Raw genomic sequence first — 13,934 nt, forward strand, 5'->3', positions numbered from 1 at the left:
AACCACAGGTTGACCACTGTGTGAACAGAGTGCTGGACTAGATGGACCCTTGGTCTGACCCAGCCAGGCTCTCAGGCAGCCGGCTTAGGTCGACTCAGCCTTCCATCCTTCTGAGGTCGATAAAATGAGTACCCAGCTAGCTGGGGGAAAGGTGACTGTGACTGGGGAAGGCCATGGCAAACCACCCCGCTACAAAGTCTGCCAAGGAAACGTCAGCGAAAGCAGGCGTCCCTCTGAGTCAGCAATGACTCAAGTGCTTGCACGAGAGGTTCCTTTCCTTCCCTTTCAATTCATACTTAGGGGTGTGCTCTGCTCCGTTATGGATCCCTGGATCCGAAGTGAAGCGGGCCGATCCGGGCCTCCAAAGCCAGGTTCTGGAGCAGATCGGGGGAGGTCCAGATCAGCCCGAAGCAGTTCGGAACGGTCTGAAGCTTTGGAGCCAGGTAAGTGGGGAGGGGACCTTACCTGGCTCCCCTGTCTGCCATGGTCTGTGCAGCAGTGGACGGCGGAGCCAGATAAGGGGGGAGGGGGGTCTATTCGCCCCCCCCCATTTTATCCCCCCTTCCCCACTTACCTGCCTCCGCCGTCAGCTACGGAGGCAAGTAAGTGGGGAAGGATGGGCAAAATGGGGGCCTAATAACGATCTGGATCTCCGGATCTTGCTCCGGATCTGGTTCTGGAGTGGATCAGGGGAGGCCCAGATGACCGGTTCGGGCCCGGGAGGTCTGGATTGGGATCCGAAGCAGTTCGGGTAGGAGGTGCACAGCCCTAACAAATCATCCATTTTCAGACAGATTCTGCTTAGAGAAATAAATGTGCTATGCTATGAGAAAACGTTTTGAAAACTGTATATGCAGTGTGTCCTGGGCTCCAACAGTTGTCAAAACTGTTATAAAACGCTTTAAAGCTCTAGTGTAGATCCCCCCCCAAGGAGGTCTGCATGCTGTTTCTAAGCCCAGATAATGAAATCAACCTTCTGTTCTTCTGTTACTACAGTAGTGACAGTTTCTATTTTTAAAAAAAGAGGCCTGGTGTGAGTGTGTGTGTGGGGGGCATAGCCTTCAATTTAGATCAGGACATTTGGGACATTTTTCTCCCTCTTTCATAATGCTAGAACCCAAAGGGGTCATCCCATGAAGCTGATTGGTGGGAGATTCAGGACAAATAAAAGGAAGGACTTCTTCACACAGCGCATAGTTAAAACTATGGAACTCACTACCACAGGATGTAGTGATGGCCACCCATTTGGATGGCTTTAAAAGGGGGTTGGATGAATTCCTGGAGGAGAAGGCTATCAAGGGCTACTAGCTTTGATCATAGAATCATAGAATCATAGAATAGCAGAGTTGGAAGGGGCCTACAAGGCCATCAAGTCCAACCCCCTGCTCAATGCAGGAATCCACCCTAAAGCATCCCCGACAGATGCTTGTCCAGCTGCCTCTTGAAGGCCTCTAGTGTGGGAGAGCCCACAACCTCCCTAGGTAACTGGTTCCATTGTCATACTGCTCTAACAGTCAGGAAGTTTTTCCTGATGTCCAGCTGGAATCCAGCTTCCTTTAACTTGAGCCCGTTATTCCGTGTCCTGCGCTCTGGGAGGATCGAGAAGAGTTGTGTGCTGTCTCTAGTATCCGAGGCAGTAAGCCTGTGTGCACCAGTTGCTGGGGAACATGGGTGGGAGGGTGCTCTTGCACCATGTCCTGTTTGTTCATCCCTGGCTGATGGTTGTTTGGCCCCTGTGTGAACAGAGTGCTGGACTGGATGGACCCTCGGTCTGATCCAGCAGGGCTCTTCTCACGTTCTTAACTCTTTGCATGAACTTGGGCCAGTCTCTCCCAGCCTAACGTACTTCACAGGGTTGTTGTGAGGATAAAGCGGGAGGGGTTATGTATGCCGCTATGACCTCTTTGGATGACAAGTGGGATAAAATGGTGAGAAACAATTAAAAAAAAAAAACCAGGAAAAAACAGCAGGATAAACAGCTTTAAAAACTGCACTCTCTCTGCGTGATACACAGAAATGCTCACGAAACAAAGTAAATCGTGAAGACGGAAATATTGATCGGCACCCCCACTCCCCTTTCTCCCCTTCCCAGCTCTACGAGCAGTTCCCACATATGCTGATGGAGGTCCACATTGCTGCCCGGAAGGCACCCCACCTGAGCATGAAGCCGGATGGTCTGAATGCAACCCTCGCTGGATCTGCGGAGGCCTTTGTTATCCTGCCCAATGCCAGCCTGGTCCCTGTATTCCTGCTAAATTTTGTAAGCGCCCGAGCCGGAGGGTGGGGTGGGGTGGGGTGGGGAGTAAGGGCTCCTTTCCTCATCTCTGGGCTGGTGGAGGGGCTGTGGGCGTTGCGTTCTCTTACTAAGCAGAGGTTAGTTCTGAAGCCAGGATCAGTTCCTAGCGATCCCAGTGGCTGGGAAGCAAAAGCGAGATTCTGCCCTTGCATTCTGCTGGTGGAGCTGTCGCAGGCACCTGGTGGGAAGCAGGACTCTGTCTTAACAACACCTTTGCCCACTCGTTCTCTTGAAAACCTGCAGCATCGCAGCCGCGGGGTGGAAACTAGGGCTGTGCACGGACCCCCCCCGATCTGCTCCACACCCAATCCGCAAATTCCGGATCAGGCCCGCTCCGCCCCACGTCAATCCGCCTATGGTTCGCTCCGCTGCGGAGCTCTGGCTCTGAATTGGAGCTCCGCAGCGGCGGGGGCAGCACCAGGTAAGGCCCCCCTCCCCCATTACCTGCGTACGTCGCGTTCCGGCAGCAGCTTCACCTGAGGCCGAGGACTCAAACCAGAAGACCAGGCTGCGGTTGCGGCCTGGTCTTCCGGTTTGAGCCTCAGCCTCAGGTGAAGCCGCTGCCGGAACGTGAAAGATTCAGGTAAGACCCTGTCCCCTTACCTGGCTCCGTGGCCGTCGCCGCACGGACTGCGGTGGCAGTGGCGCCAGGTAAGGCCTCCTCCCTCCTTACTTGCGTCCATCGCGTTCTGGCAGCAGCTTCACCTGAGGCCGAGGCTCAAAGTGAAAGGGCAGGCCGTGGTTGTGGCTTGGTCTTCCGGTTTGAGCCTCAGCCTCAGTTGAAGCCTGCCACCGGACCACGACAGAGGCAGGTAAGCCCCCCTCCCTCTGCCCCCTTACCTGGCTCTGCCACCATTGCCGCATGGACTGTGGAAGCACCAGGTAAGCCCCCACTTACCTTTTCTTCGGAGCTCCGGAATGAGGTGGATGATCCCCTAGATCCCCTTCACCTCGATCCGCAGCCCCCCCGATCCGCTTCGTCTCCGCCTTTGTCGGAGGCGAACCAGGCCGCCTCGCTTCTACGCTCCGATGCGAAGCGGAGCACAGCCCTAGTGGAAACGCTAAATCTTCATTTTGGGAGGGAGCTGAAAAAGCTACAGTGCTAGTGGCCATTTGGCCCTCTGCCTTGTCTTCCCGGTTGGCTGCATCCTATCATGTGCCTTGATTTGCCCCCAGGGAGGCCCCCAGATTCAACCTGAAGTGAGGTCACCACCAACGTATGGCAGAAAGAAGGTGGTGACCTCACAGCAAAGGGGAAAGCTGCGATAAGTCAGCTACCCACCCTAGAGGCCTTCAAGAGGCAGCTGGACAACCATCTGTCAGAAATGCTTTAGGGTGGATTCCTGCATTGAGCAGGGGGTTGGACTCGATGGCCTTGTAGGCCCCCTTCCAACTCTGCTATTCTATGATTCTATGGTTCTACGTTAAAATTATTATTATTTATTTATTTATTTATTTATTTATATAACACCATCAGTGTACATGGTACATTGTACAGAGTAAAACAATAAAAAGTGTACAGTTTCGTCTAAAAAGCCCGTTGTGCCTGTGAGTTGGCGGCTGCATTGTATAAATGACGCAGCAGCACCGCGCAGCCACCACGGGGTATACAAGGTGTGTAGCCAGCACCCAGGATGCTGGACTGGACAGGCCTCTGTTCTGATCCGGCGAAGCTTTTCTTCTTATGAGAAACGCATTTGGCTTAGGACATCAGGAAAACTTCCTGACTGTTAGAGCAGTACGACAATGGAACCAGTGATCTAGGGAGGTTGTGGGCTCTCCCACACGAGAGGCCTTCAAGAGGCAGCTGGACAAGCATCTGTCAGGGATGCTATAGGGTGGATTCCTGCATTGAGCAGGGGGTTGGACTTGATGGCCTTATAGGCCCCTTCCAACTCTACTATTCTAGGATTCTATGATTCTAGTTCTCCTTTGGCCAACAGGACAGCAACCTTAGGGGACAAATCTCCTTTGAAGCGGTCAAGTCGGGGAAGTCCATTGGCAAAGTTGGGGGCTCGGTGACCCTGGAAAAGTGAGTCCCTTTGATCTCTGTGTTCCTCCTACACCACCAAATCACCTCCCATTTCCCAGGAGAACCATCCCTCGGGGTGTTTCCACACTAGGGGGGTTTAGTGTAGAATTGCCCTGTGTCCCTCACCCACCTTTTACGGGGCATCCGCTCATCGTAGTCAACACGCAGAACCCTTCCTGTGTCTTCCATTCATTTCCAAAGACTGGGAAATCCCATTTTAGGGGGAAGAATGGAAGAGTGTGGACGCCTTTAGCACAGTCTTCTTCAACGTGATGCCTTCCAGATGTGTTGGGACTACAACTCCCACCATCCCTGACCGTGGCTGATGGAAGTCGTAGTCCAAACCACCTGGAGGGCATCGGGTTGGGGAAGGCTGAGTTTTGACACCTGCAGAGATGTTTTGGGGAGGCTGAGCCCTGTCCACACACCTTCTCCTTTCCCTGCCTGGGTGACCCTTCCTTTCCCTTGGCATCATTTTAGCAGGGAGAGAATACATGGGGGGGGGGGACTGGACTCTGTCCCTCGCGTGGAGAGGCTTGGCTGCAATTCTGGATCCAGCAGAAAGCCGTTGGATAGTGATAATAGCCTCCTGTCTGGAAGCACCTTTGGGTGTTTCCTGAGAGCGTAACAAGGACTCTGATTCAGCATTCCCCCCTCCCCCCTGTGTGTCCTACAGCATCCAACTGTCCCAGGAGTGGTCAAAGGTTGGAGATATCAAGGTGAGTGGGGCAGGACATGAGTGGGAGGGGGTATAAATGGGGTGTGTGTCTTGGATTGCAGAGACGTGAGTTATGAACCCTGTTGTGGGATCCCATAACCCTCTCGTGTGTGTGTGTGTGTATGTGTGTGTGTGTGTGTGTGTGTATTCCCAGTGTGATGAGGTGGTGGGGAGGTTGTGGGTTCTCCCTCACTAGAGGCCTTCAAGAGGCAGCTGGACAAGCATCTGTCAGGGATGCTTTAGGGTGGATTCCTACATTGAGCAGGGGGTTGGACTCCATAGCCTTGTAGGCCCCTTCCAACTCTGCTATTCTATGATTCTATGAAAAACTTCCTGACAGTTAGAGCAGTACGACAATGGAACCAGTGACCTAGGGAGGTTGTGGGCTCTCCCACACTAGAGGCCTTCAAGAGGCAGCTGGACAACCATCTGTCAGGGATGCTTTAGGGTGGATTCCTGCATTGAGCAGGGGGTTGGACTCGATGGCCTTATAGGTCCCTTCCAACTCTACTATTCTACGATTCTATAAACTTGCATTTCGGCTATACCACACTTTGATCCCCTAAACTCATAGACAAGAGAATCCTTCCACACACAAACTGTTTGGGAGAGGTGTCATCCTGACATGCTGGCTTTCTGCATGCAGGGATCTCCCGCCTGCAAGGCCAAGCAAGCCACAGAGCTGTTAAGGAAGGAGGATTTTTCAAGGAGGGGAGCCCTATGCATTGCTCTTGAGCAGGGGGTGCGGGGGACCTCTTTCACCCCGAGGGCCCAAATTCCATCTCAGAGAAGCTCCTGGGATCCAAAGGCAAAACGGGAGGGGGCGGATATACCCCCCAAATACCAGCATATTTGATCTTCAAAGTCTTCCTGCCAGTAACTAAGCTGTGGGAGAGGCATTTTAACTGCTGGAGGAAAACTGCGCAAAACACTGGAAAACACCAAGCAATCGTTGGTGGTGGGAAAAGGAGGGGCGCTGGGGCAGGGGATGTGGCTCTCTGGGAAACCCCAGCGGGCTGGATTGGGGCCCTGGGAGAGCCGGATTTGTCCCCTGGGTTCAGGGTTCCCCACCTCTGCTCTCGTGGTCCCATGGCGACGTGAAAAAGCAAAGAATGGAAAAGAAGGCAGGCATGGTCATGATTATGCCGGCAAAGCCGGCCAAAGGAAGTGAGGCAGGTGGCTACTAGAACAGCCTTCCTCAACTTAGGGCGCTCCAGATGTGTTGGACTGCACCTCCCAGAATGCCCCAGCCAGCTGGCTGGGGCATTCTGGGAGGTGCAGTCCAACACATCTGGAGCACCCCAGGTTGAGGAAGGCTGTACTAGAAGGAGGGCTTTCTCCGCTGTGGCACCCTGGTTGTGGAATGAGCTCCCCAGAGAGGTCCGCCTGGCGCCTACACTGTACTCCTTTCGTCGCCAGCTGAAGACCTTTTTATTTTCTCAGTATCTTAACACTTAATTTTAACTTAAATTTAAATTTTACTGTTCTAACTCTGTATCTTATATCAATTTTGCTGCATGGTTTTATCCTGGTTGTGCTTTTAATACTGTGTTTTGTAATTGTGCTTTTAACCTGTTGGTTGTTTTATTATGCTTTTAATTTTTGTGAACCGCCCAGAGAGCTTCGGCTATTGGGCGGTATAAAAATGTAATAAATAAATAAATAAATAAATAGTCTTGGAGCGCACAGCAGGTCAGCCAGAGTCCAAATGGGTGTTGCGGCTGGTCCCACACTCCCTTCGCCCATTTGGGCCTAGCACAGGGCCAGCAGCTTCTGGGGGGTCAGGCGATGCCCCCTGGATCCCACTGTGGGACGCACCCCTGCTGAACATTCAGCCGTGGGGCAGTGCCTGGGGGGAGTGGGGGACGCCTCCTTTTAAAAGTGGGAATTCATCACATGGTTCTAAAATTCAGTAGTGTGATAGCAGCAAAACGGGGCTTTTTTGGCAGAAAACGGCACACTTCTGCTTGGGAAAGGAGCAATCCCCCTCCCCCTGCCATGCTGCCAAATTTCGGCAGGGCCGCAGCAGTGAGGGCCGCATGTAAATTTGCATTGTAAACTTGCATTGTAAATTCGTCATTTTGCATTGCTGCTTTTTTTATCTGGTTGAGCTTTTATATTGTATTTTATATGATGGTTTTATACTGTTGTTTTATACTTTGAATGGTTTTAATTTTTGTGAACCGCCCAGAGAGCTCCGGCTATTGGGCGGTATAGAAATGCAATAAATAAATAAATAAATAAATGTGGGGGCCGCCCGTTGCCCACTCCTGACCTGGCACTAGGCAAATACACGTCCCCTCAACGCTGGGGGCGTGGATCCAGTCAGACAGAGGAGATGGCCTTGGTGGACCTCCATGGCCTGGAGGTTTCCCCTTGCCAGGGCTGGCCAGAGTTATTTTGCTGGCATTAATTATTCACCTGGCATCTAAAAGCATATAATGTAGGTGCCAAGCGAACCTCCTTAGGGTGCCACAGCAGAGAAGGCCCTGCTCCTCCTGGTAGCCACCTGCCCCACTTCCTTTGGCAGGGGCTCGTGGAGAAGGACCCCTGAGGATGACCTTAGGGTCCGGGCAGGTACATACGGGAGGAGGCGTTCCTTCAGATAGCCTGGCCCCAAGCCGTTTAGGGCTTTAAATGTCAATACCAGCACTTTGAATCGGGCCCGGACCTGGACTGGCAGCCAATGAAGCTGGAAAAGGACTGGCATGATGTGGTCTCGTCGGCCAGTCCCTGTTAGTAAACGGGCTGCCCTGTCTTATTATTATGTAAACTGCCCAGAAAGCTTTGGCTATATGGGATGGTATACAAATACAATAAAATTAAACCATCATCATCATCATCTTATCCAGGGGCCCTCCAAAACCTGCCTCCAGCATCTGCTGAGCCGGCTATCTCTCTCTGCCTCACGGTAGGGCCAGCCCTGCCCTTTGCCCCTTGTCCTTTGTGCCTGCTCAAGCCAGATCTCTTTCTGTTGCACAGATAAAATCTATGGAGGACAACCTGAAGGAGGACGGGCAGAGGGTGCTATCAAAGCTCAACAGTGAGTCCAGAACTGCTTCCCGCGCTCCCTCTTTCCGCTCCATCTTGGGGGTGGGGGCTCCCCTTTTCTATATCCCCTTCTGTCCTCACATGACCCTCCTTCGCCTTTCTTTAGACCGCCTTAAGGAAGGGATTCCTCTTCCGTACGTCCCTAAGACCACCCTCCAAAACCCCAAAGTCACGATGCACGAGGTGAGTGTCCTCATGACCCAGGTGCTGCCGCTTCTTCCTAGCCTGTCAACCCAGACTTTTGCCCTTTTCCAGTTCTGAGGCACAACGTGGTGCTGAAGCTTCTCGGTTGGACTACTGCAACCTTCTTCTCACTGGCCTTCCTTCTTCTCACATCAGTTCGTTGGTTTCTATTCACCCCTCTGTTGCTAAGATCGTCTTCTTGGCTCGCCGCTCTGACCATGTTACTCCACTTCTGAAATCTCTTCATTAGCTTCCAATTCACTTCAGAGTCCAATATAAACTTCTCCTGTTGACCTACAAAGTTTTTCATTGTCTAGCTCCTTCCTATCTCTCCTCTCTCATCTCACACTATTGCCCCGCTCGTGCTCTCCGCTCCTCTGATGCCATGTTTCTCGCCTGCCCAAGGGTCTCTACTTCCCTTGCTCGGCTTCGTCCATTTTCTTCCGCTGCCCCTTACGCCTGGAACACTCTTCCAGAACATTTGAGAACTACAAGTTCAACCGCAGCTTTTAAAGCTCAGCTGAAAACTTTTATATTTTCTAAAGCTTTTAAAACTTGATTTTGAGCTGACTTTTATACGGCTAGTTTTACTCTCCCCTGTGCCTGTTTGGTGCATTCTCTTCCCCTTCTTATTGTTTTATTATGATTCTATTAGAATGAAAGCCTACGCGGCAGGGTTTTGCTATTGTATTGTTTTACTCTATACAGCACCATGTACACTGATGGTGCTATATAAATTAATAATAATAATAATATGCTCAGAGGCACTCTCCACAAAACCTGAAAGTGCAGAGCAGGGATGGAGAGATTTTCCTACGAAAGGCTGTTAAACCATGCTGGGGTGGGGAGAGTTAATTGGGGCGGCAGCTGATGGTGGGTAGACCCAGAGCCAAAGATGAATGGACATAGGCGTGTACAAGGGGTGTGCCAGGTGTTCCCAGGCACACCCTAATGATGTCTCAAGCAATAAGCGCTGAATTGAGATGGCCGTTTCTCCTCATTCTCCCCCACCCACTGCAGTAGCCTTCTCGCGGTGCACACCCTAATGAATTGTGCTGCACACGCTGAAGTGAACTGAGTTTGCAACATCATAGGGTTGCACAGTTCTCTTGCTGGCCCTCCCACTCTCTGTGCCAATCCACCCCTTCTCTACCTTTTTCACACACGTTTACTTATTATTCATTTATTTAAAACATTTGTATCCCGCCCTATATCACTTAGGATCTCAGGGTGGCGTACAGATAAAATAACACAATATAAAACAATAAACATACACAGCTAACAACAAATTAAACCATATAAATTGGAAGTGATTCCCTGAGTGGGGACGCAGAGAACACCATGATTTTCTCTGGAGAGCTGCATGATTTTGAGGGTCACATGAAATTAAGCTAGGGTGACCCTATGGAAAGGAGGACAGGGCTCCTGTATCTTTCGCAGTCGTATAGAAAAGGGAATTTCACCACAAGATGTAGTGATGGCCACCAATTTGGATGGCTAGAAAAGGGGGTTGGATAAATTCCTGGAGGCAAAGGCTATCCATGGCTGATGGTTGTGTGATATCTCCAGTATTTGAGACAGTAAGCCTGTGTGCACCAGTTGCTGGGGAACATGGGTGGGAGGGTGCTGTTGCACCAGGTCCTGCTTGTTCATCCTTGGCCGATGGCTGGTTGGCCACTGTGCGAACAGAGTGCTGGACTAGATGGACCCTTGGTCTGATCCAGCCTCAGGGCTCTTCTTACGTTCTTATGTTCTTAGGTGTTATTGTTATGCGTGCAACACCTGGTGAAATTCCTTCTTCATCACAACCGTTAAAACTGCAAGAACCCTGCCCTCTTTTGTATCTGGTCACTCTAGTACAGCTCCTGTAGCTTTAACGATTGGGATGAAGAGGAAATTTCACCAGGTGTTGCACGCATAACAAATGACCCCTGCCGAAATTCCCTTTTCTATACAACTGTTAAAGATGCAGGAGCCCTGTCCTCCTTGTCATAGGGTCACCCTAATTAAGCTGCCAGTTCCCCACCCAGGTGTAGAAGAAAACAGGTCTTCCTGGGATATTCTTTCCTGCTTTCCTGCCAACATGTGAGGTTTTCAGGACCTTCGAAATCATAGAATTATAGAATAGCAGAGTTGGAAGGGACCTACAAGGCCATCAAGTCCAATCCCCTGCTCAATGCAGGAATCCACCTTAAAGCATCCCTGACAGATGGTTGTCCAGCTGCCTCTTGAAGGCCTCTAGTGTGGGAGAGCCCACAACCTCCCTAGGTAACTGGTTCCATTGTCGTACTGCTCTAACAGTCAGGAAGTATTTTGTGATGTCCAGCTGGAATCTGGCTTCCTTTCACTTGTGCCTGTTATTCCGTGTCCTGCACTCTGGGAGGATCAAGAAGAGATCCTGGCCCTCCTCTGTGTCACAACCTTTCAAGTATTTGAAGAGTGCTCTCATGTCTTCCCTCAATCTTCTCTTCTCCAGGCTCAGTGTGAATTTGTGACAAAAGATCCTTCAGCACCCCTTGGAATAATTTGAGCCAAGTCATTAGTATACAAAATCCTGCTTATTTTTAGGATGTTTGTAATAATTCTTGCAGTAATGGGCTCCCCCCCCCCACTACACAGCATTTATGAAATTTCATGGTACTAAACGTTTTCATAAACAAACCAATGCAAACATGAACCGACATCACGCACACACACGCACACACGTGTATATATACTAAATGTGAAAAAGAAGTTCAGAAACTTTTAATTGGGCTCCACAATTCAAGAAGGACGCAGACAAGCTGGAGCGGGTTCAGAAGAGGGCAACCAGGATGATCAGGGGTCTGGAAACAAAGCCCTATGAAGAGAGACTGAAAGAACTGGGCATGTTTAGCCAGGAGAAGAGGAGATGGAGGGGAGACATGAGAGCACTCTTCAAATACTTGAAAGGTTGTCACACAGAGGAGGGCCAGGAACTCTTCTCGATCCTCCCAGAGTGCAGGACACGGAATAACGGGCTCAAGTTAAAGGAAGCCAGATTCCAGCTGGACATCAGGAAAAACTTCCTGACTGTTAGAGCAGTACGACAATGGAATCAGTTACCTAGGGAGGTTGTGGGCTCTCCCACACTAGAGGCCTTCAAGAGGCAGCTGGACAACCCTCTGTCAGGGATGCTTTAGGGTGGATTCCTGCATTGAGCAGGGGGTTGGACTCGATGGCCTTGTAGGTCCCTTCCAACTCTGCTATTCTATGATTCTATGAAACAAAATATAAAGAAACCTGGTAGTTAAGCAGGTTTAAGCTATACAAGAGACAGCGGAATGGCCCAGAGACTTAGCTTCTTGTTTTTTCTCCGCAGGGATACATGGTAGCAACAACGGACATGCACTATAAGCCGTAATAGGCTCTACGACAACAGTCTGTGAAGGAACCAGGCAAGGAAATGCATTTATCCCTAACTTCACAGCTCGGGAACCTCCAGCCCAGAGGTCTCATCCAGCCGGCAGGGTCCCCAATCCCTGCTGCTCCCACCTCAAGGCCCTATCCTGCACGGTCGCCTTGCTGGCCACTGGCTCCTGCTCCTGCAACAAAAACCTGGGTTTTCTCGAATGTATGGATTCATATCTCCTTCTACACACATTCAACCTTCTGCTGGGCCTCCCCAAACCACAGATGATAGTTTGGGGTGTGTGTGTGTTATGTGCAGTTATATGTGTGCAGCCCACTGCTGCATGAGAGGACCTGCCGTGTGTTAGTCAACCTGGCATTAGAAGACTAACTCCCCGCAACAAAATGTTGCAGTGCGTGAAGTGCTTCTGTTCAGGCTTCCGGCCACCCAGCTGTGCCTTCTTCCACTCCAGGATACTCCATTCAAATCCCCCTCCCCCGCCTGGAGAAGAGAAGATTGAGGGGAGACATGAGAGCACTCTTCAAATACTTAAAAGGCTGTCACACAGAGGAGGGCCAGGATCTCTTCTCGATCCTCCCAGAGTGCAGGACACGGAATAACAGGCTCAAGTTAAAGGAAGCCAGATTCCGGCTGGACATCAGGAAAAACGTCCTGACTGTTAGAGCAGTACGACAATGGAATCAGTTACCTAGGGAGGTGGCGGGCTCTCCCACACGAGAGGCCTTCAAGAGGCAGCTGGACAACCCTCTGTCAGGGATGCTTTAGGGTGGATTCCTGCATTGAGCAGGGGGTTGGACTCGATGGCCTTGTAGGCCCCTTCCAACTCTGCTATTCTATGATTCTATGATTCATTTTTTTTGCGCCCCCCGCCCCAGTCAGCCAGCATTCCATGATCACTGGTGGGCGCCAGGCTCAGCCTCGAGTGAGCAGTATTGGAATTCTCCCTTGCAGCTTTCCACCCCACTAAAGATTTTTGTTTACTTCCGCACACAACTGGGTCTCCCCTCTTCCATTTTGGCTGCATGGGGATCCATGCTAGGAGAAGAGGTTCACTGTTAGTACGTAACGATAAGATTTCTTTGACCAGTTCCTAAAGCAAAACATAGAATCATAGAATAGCAGAGTTGGAAGGGGCCCACAAGGCCATCAAGTCCAACCCCCTGCTCAATGCAGGAATCCACCCTAAAGCATGGTTACAACACAGCTAAATCATGTTGGGGTGCATACAGAAAACTGTAATTGTTGTAGCATCTACCCCTTCCTGGAACATTATCCCCCTCCACCCCACCCCGCGAACCACAGAGTCAGGGCTTGTCTACCCGAAGGGTTTGCCCCAGAGTGGCTGTGCAGTAGCGGCACGTCGTCTACATGACGCAGCCACCACTGGAAAGCCATCCAGGGGCTGGAAAAAAAAAAAGTTGACTTTTTTATTTATTTATTTATTACATTTCTATACCGCATAATAGCCGGAGCTCTCTGGGCGGTTCACAAAAATTAAAACCATTCAAAGTATAAAACAACAATATAATACCATAATATAAAATACAATATTTAGCAGCGGAGGCTTGTCACAGCCCCTGACGCCCCCTGACTGGTTGCCAGGGCCTGCACAGGGAAGCGGGTGGACCTCAGGAGAGCCCTGTGCCCCGTGGAAAATATAAATTAAAAAACGGGGGGGGGGGGGAGGAGGAGAGGAATGGACCCCATGCCTCTTTAAAAATTAAAAAACGGGGGGAGGAGAGAAGAACGGGGCCTGCACCGCTTAAAAAATTTAAAATAAAAAACGGGGGTGGAGAGGAACAGGTTCCTCCCCCCCTTTTAAAAATTGTTATTATCTGTATCTGTGCAGGTACAGATAATAAAAATTTAAAAAGTGGGGGAAGGAACGGCCAGCCAGAGGGAGGCCAGAGGGAGGAGAGGTGGTTCAGGCATCTGGCGTTCCTCTCCTCGTCCTCCTGACTGCCTCGTTCCTGCTCCCTCGTTCCTTTCCCCCTCAGCGCCCCGGAGAAAGTTCGCGCTTGTGTTCCTTCCCTTGCAGATGCCAGGAAAGAACGCAAGTGTGAGAGCCAGTCGCCTCACGGCACCAAAGCGCCACCTTCAAGACGGGGGCACCATGTGGTGTAGTGGCTAGGGTGTTGCGCTGGGACTTGGGAGATCCGGGTTCTAGTCCTCCCTCAGCCATGGAAAACCACTGGGTGACTTTGGGCCAGTCACAGGCTCTCAGCCCAAACTCCCTCACAGGGTTGTTGTTGTGAGGATAAAA

At 50.9% G+C, this 13,934-nt stretch overlaps 1 protein-coding gene across 1 annotated transcript in view; it reads left to right on the forward strand.

Annotated features, from left to right (window-relative positions):
- LOC134410579 (bactericidal permeability-increasing protein-like) overlaps window positions 1-11,662 on the forward strand; it is a 45,383-nt gene extending 33,721 nt beyond the window's left edge. Inside the window, exons 12-17 of the mRNA XM_063143959.1 lie at window positions 2,093-2,260; window positions 4,240-4,328; window positions 5,005-5,047; window positions 8,029-8,089; window positions 8,204-8,280; window positions 11,621-11,662. Coding sequence (XP_063000029.1) covers window positions 2,093-2,260; window positions 4,240-4,328; window positions 5,005-5,047; window positions 8,029-8,089; window positions 8,204-8,280; window positions 11,621-11,662 — 480 coding nt within the window. The remainder of the gene's footprint in view (window positions 1-2,092; window positions 2,261-4,239; window positions 4,329-5,004; window positions 5,048-8,028; window positions 8,090-8,203; window positions 8,281-11,620) is intronic.
- The last annotated feature ends 2,272 nt before the right edge of the window (window positions 11,663-13,934 follow it).

The sequence above is a fragment of the Elgaria multicarinata genome, chromosome 1 (assembly GCF_023053635.1).
Source record: "Elgaria multicarinata webbii isolate HBS135686 ecotype San Diego chromosome 1, rElgMul1.1.pri, whole genome shotgun sequence".
Lineage (NCBI taxonomy): Eukaryota > Metazoa > Chordata > Lepidosauria > Squamata > Anguidae > Elgaria > Elgaria multicarinata.